At 37.7% G+C, this 5,252-nt stretch overlaps 1 protein-coding gene across 2 annotated transcripts; it reads right to left on the reverse strand.

Moving 5' to 3' along the window:
- Window positions 1–1,058: 1,058 nt before the first annotated feature.
- On the reverse strand, window positions 1,059–5,018 carry LOC129573852 (Ca(2+)/calmodulin-responsive adenylate cyclase-like). 2 transcript variants are annotated; one of them, XM_055454982.1, is made up of 8 exons: window positions 4,982–5,018; window positions 4,705–4,899; window positions 4,305–4,617; window positions 3,201–3,734; window positions 2,270–3,083; window positions 1,547–2,202; window positions 1,166–1,473; window positions 1,059–1,098 (listed from the first exon to the last, which is right to left on the reverse strand). In XM_055454982.1, exons 5-6 carry the CDS (start codon window positions 3,036–3,038, stop codon window positions 1,673–1,675), a joined length of 1,299 nt encoding a protein of 432 aa, XP_055310957.1. In that variant the 5' UTR covers window positions 3,039–3,083; window positions 3,201–3,734; window positions 4,305–4,617; window positions 4,705–4,899; window positions 4,982–5,018; the 3' UTR covers window positions 1,059–1,098; window positions 1,166–1,473; window positions 1,547–1,672. The 2 variants fall into 2 exon arrangements, with proteins under 2 accessions (XP_055310957.1, XP_055310956.1); XM_055454981.1 differs by having other exon boundaries at window positions 2,270–3,734.
- Between the last annotated feature and the right edge of the window lie 234 nt (window positions 5,019–5,252).

Here is a 5,252-nt window from a genome sequence, read left to right on the forward strand (position 1 = left end):
CATCAGTTTCGGCTCTTGAACGACGAATGTTCCAATACAAACGAAGTGTTGAGTAGTAAACGAACTCGATGATGCTCAGCACTGATACACCCAAAAATAGTCCAAGCAAACCACCGAAATTCGCAAAAAACTCGGTCAGCGTTTGCGATTCAATGCGTTGGAGCGTTACGACTTGTGGGCTGGAAAAATAAATTGCCAATATCGCCACTTGAAAGCTGAAAGTTGATATTGAATATGAATCCATTAAACATAGTTTACTTATCACATATTGAAATTTCGAAATGAAGCAAGAAGTCAGAATGGAAGTTGGTTGAGAATATAAAATGAGTAGTTATAGATCGATAATAATAATCTTTCCTCCGTCGTAGGTATCATTGAGATCAGTTTGTAAGGTTTGTTGTATCCCTACCAAAATTCATAATACTATCGATTCGTGCAAAATCAACAAATAATAATAATCAACAAACAATTTTAAGACGTTGATCATTGAAAATAAACGGAATCGTACAGCTAAATCCATTTTTTTCTTTTCTAAATTGCAAAATTCTATGTTTTGCGACTAAAATGAGGAAATTTGCCAATTCTTTGCGCGTATATGAAATTAACTTTGTTTTACAAAGCAAACATATGCTAAATCACATTTTATATTAAGTAAGCATCATCATACACTTGCAAAAAATAATATATAATAACAATAATTTTGCGCACATACTAATTTAAGTATTCTGTTGTTTCGAGTTATTTTAAACCTTAATTGCTAGTATAATTCTGAAATGAAGAGCCTTTTCTTCCATTTTGTTTACTAAAGTGCTTGCGAACCAAATTTATTCGTTATTTTACTCGAAACATTCATAATTGCCTTTTCGTGTGTTTTGTTTGTTATGCGTTCTTGGTCGTTATCGTTATCGTAAAAGCCGCTCAACGAGTCTAGACTAAGCAAACGAGAACTAGCTCGGCTTGATATTGACGTATCATCTACGTCATGTGCGTTGCATGAATTTACGTCCGATAATGCTGCTTTAGCATCGGTTAACCCTGTTTCATTTAATAGAGAGAGGCCGGCCTCGTCAGTGATGTAGCCTGTATTTTCAGCACCACCTTAAAAATATATGATTTGTTTGAATGATCAGTAATACTTGGGTTGAATGAGGAATATTTTAGTTACCTTTAGCTTCATCATCGTCCCTTTCATCTTCATCGCTCCATTCAGACTGTGTTTCGATGGGATTCAAATCGGCTGACTGGTGTGCATCATACTTTAGGATATCATTAATTGTTTTTGAATTGACAATATGGGATCTATCCATTCCTTCAATGTCACCATCATCGTCGTTCTCCTCAACGCTGAAATTCTGCTTCTCGAACATTCGATGGTCACCATTTATTGAAAATGTGTTCTTGCGATCGTTCATTATGCGGCTTTCGATGACATCCTTGAGTATGCCCGTATGGGATTCCGTGTCGGAAATTTGCCTGATTCAAATAAACAAACATTATTAAATAAAGGGACAATTTGTGAAAAATTAGGCGAAAAAAATATATTTACATTTGACTGGAATCTGAGTTGGCTGTATTCTTTGCTATCTCTTTGATGACTTCCAGTCCAACCGGATGCTTTCCATTGACGATAGCAGAATTTCCTCCACCCAACAGCATTTGGGCCGCTTCAAGTTCAATGTTCGAATGTGTACCATTGGCGTATATCATTGTTTATATGTTGTGCATTTAGTTTTGTTGCATTGTAGTTTTGTGCATCGATTGATGATCGGTTTCCGGTGATTGTAACTTTCGACGCCGATGAATCGAGAAGACGTTGTATTTCCCGTTGAAACGGTGATCGTATTAAATTGTTCTCTTGATATTCGAAACTTGTGCTGGACTCGACTTCTCTGTTAGTCGCTGCTAGTGTAGATGGGCTTTCGGTCGTGGAACTTAGATCAAGGTTTTTTAGATATGCCAAATCGATGGAGTGAAGCTTTGAACCAGCACCGAATTGTTGAGGATATTGTGGATAGTTGGATTCCGCATTTATAGCTGATCTCAAAAGCCAATCATTTTTTACGTTCATTCGATTTTCTGCTAAGTCACAGTCTCCAAGATCACCGATTCTGGCCGTTGGTTTCAGAATATCTTCGTTTGATGAACTCAAACTTGGTGAATATGGCCTACTTATATCTTCAGTTGACGATTCAGGCCCTTCATCTTTGATGAAACAGAAAACAAGAGCAATTATGTAATTGAAAGATTTTATAATCGAAATTAGTTTTACCTATATTTGTCGGGAGCTTTGGTAGTGGTTTTGTGTAAGGTTGCATGGAAGGTATGGGAGGTACCTTTCGATATGGTGAATTTACATGTTGAAATTGTTGCTGCTGTTGCTGATGATGATGGTGATGATGATGATTGAATCTGTTGTTATGGCAATGGTTCGTTACTTGATTTTCCGAAGATTTCTGCGAACTTTGCATTGACATTGCATGGGGGTTTGCATAATGTGGTGGTTCGTATTTTTGCCGGTTGTTTGTTATTTGCATTGGATCATGAATGTTGCCTCCGTGTAAAAGGGGCTCCATTTCTTTAAAATTGTACCCCATTTCCCCATTAGTACCATTGCATACGTTTACACCATTGAGATGATTGAATTGATTCTTTTGGTAGTGAATATTTTGCCTAAAGCCACCTTCATCGTCAGATGATTGCATATTATTTTCCGTTTTAACTTCAACATCTCCATAACGATCGTTTGGAGCGTACCCTGCATCTTCATGGTTGCGATATTCGACCATTCGTTGGTCATGGTTCAAATTGCTCTCCCGGAAATTGGTCACGTCTTTGTTATGGCAAATATTTTTATACTTCTGATAGGTGTTTTCATATTGCAAATAGTTGGGACTGGCCATGTAGTTGTAGCTCTTCTTCTGGTTCTCAGCCATCACAACATTTGGTCGATATCCACTCGATTGTGGTTTTCCGTGTTGTGAGAGTCTGACATTTGACATATGCTTCGATGTTGAAGGGCACATATTCGAAGAATTCATAGCTGAATTATATGGAGTCAACGACGAATCTATGAAAATTATATTCTAAAAATGGCCGTGAAAAACAAGAAAAAATCCGTATTCAATTATATGTTTTATCAATTTGAATATAGATTGAGTTGAATGTGTCTGGCGCTCATCGCGATTTGGAAGGAAAATTACCAATCACCTTGGTCACCGTTTCGTTGGCAACGACACATTTGCCGAACACGGCATCGTATACAGATGTTCCACAGCAGCAACCATCTCAACCAGTTCAAGATCCATCACAGGCACCTACTCAGCCAGTCTCTCCAGCTAGTTCACCAGGTGATTCGAATACGGCCGGATAGAATTTGTATCAATCGATTCGTAAGTTTTATTCGATTTCTGTTGAATTTTCATTCGATATTTTCACATTTTTCACCTATTCAATCGAATAATTCACTTTATTTTCCAAACAGCACCATCATCGTATGCTGAGTCAGAATACCGTGCCAATATTGTTGATAAGAACGATTCTCAACACACTCGATTTGCTGGTGGTCAGGATCAATTCGCTCCGAGATATCCCGTTTACGCGGGACAAACTCTTCCAACTGCACCGAAATCACAATAAATAACCGTATCAACCAGCTTATCTGCTAATCTACCGTAAATCGCGACCAATTTTCAAACATTTCAAATGAAAGTGCAGCTCGAACGTGGGATTCAATCCTGAAGATGAAGAAGAAAGGGAAAAATAAATAAGAACAACATTGCACACCTGGAACATAACAATAATTGATATTATAACATAGTAGCAACGAGTAGAGATACGAACTCAATTAACGAAATAGAAAATAAAAACATGAAATCACGTGGCCTAGACACATACCAATCAATTCCAAAATATGAAACATAAACGTCATACGCACAAATTGTTCTATCCAAGTGGCTTGAATTTAAACAAAATTTATGTTTTTAATTGAAATAATGTGCTTTAAAAATATACTATATACACATATGAATTTTAATCTCTTCGCACGCATCCTCGACGGTTTTGCCCAGAGGATTGCGTTTTTATGTCAGCTTTTTGTGTATCTATATGATTTTTCGGTTGGGAGGACAATTTTTTTAGTTGTATTTTTTGAACAATCAATTGCAATTAAATACATTCAAATATAGCTTTGTCATTCTCGAAAGTAAAAAAGAAAACACAGAGAAAATGAGTTTCATTTTGATTTGTTCTGAAGACGATCACCTTGATTTTAACATCTTTTCTAAATAATAGATAAACATACGTACGATCTCAATCAATTGGTATCGCAAACGTTGTGCTGTCGGGTGAGATATCGAGACCAACATTCGCATCACTCTTTGGCTCCATTTCATTGTTGACTTTGACTGGTGTACTTTTGCGTTTGTAGTTTCGTTTCGGTTTCTTTGGTGTTTGCTTCTCTTTTTCGTGAACTGGCTTTTCTGATGCGATCTTGTCAGAGTTCTTTGTGGCCATGGACCGAGTCTCGATACTGCGAGTTCGTAGCTCCCTTGGTGTGTATTCTTCAACCACAATCTTTTGGTTGTCTGCAACCGTTTCCTGCTTCACGGCTACATTGTTCTATTTCAGTTCAAAAAGCCAAAGGGAAAAATCAAAAAAAAATTCAGAAGCAAAGCATTTTCATGAGCTTAAAATCAAATTTCTTACCACACATGCGTCTAAATCAAAGTCGATGACATCAGTTGGTGCCTCCTTTTTCGGCGTCTCCTTTTTCAACGTTTCCTTTTTTGGAGTGGCTGCCTTTCGAGCGGCGTTCGCTTTTCGAATTGCTGTTGCGAAATCACCTTCGGTGTGCCCCTGGATTGTGGCAGTGTTTTCTGCCTTCGCTTTATTCTTTTTAACCTGTGAAAAGATTTCATTCGGTTAGTTGAAACAAAAGGAAAAACATTGATTCAAGGTCCATGAATGAGTAGTTGTGACTTACATTACTGACAACGGTGTCGTGAGCAGTTTTCGTCGATTGTTTCTGAATTAAAAACTTCGATTGTTTCTGTTTCGATGGTTTCCGAGTCGTTCGTTTCTCTGTCGATCGCGTGGAAGCTACTCGTTTCTGGTTCGGTTCATCATTGGCTTCTACCGGTGGTTCTACCCCGCTGTCTGAGTGTTTGAGCTCCAGTTGGACTGGTTGATGTTCATCTTGGTCGATCGAATATTCGGTGTTTTTCTGAAGATTATCAATTTGTTCGATTAAATTC

This window comes from Sitodiplosis mosellana, unplaced genomic scaffold (assembly GCF_009176505.1).
Source record: "Sitodiplosis mosellana isolate CC-2019 unplaced genomic scaffold, AAFC_SMos_1.0 Smas_scaffold_6125, whole genome shotgun sequence".
In the NCBI taxonomy this organism is placed as follows: domain Eukaryota; kingdom Metazoa; phylum Arthropoda; class Insecta; order Diptera; family Cecidomyiidae; genus Sitodiplosis; species Sitodiplosis mosellana.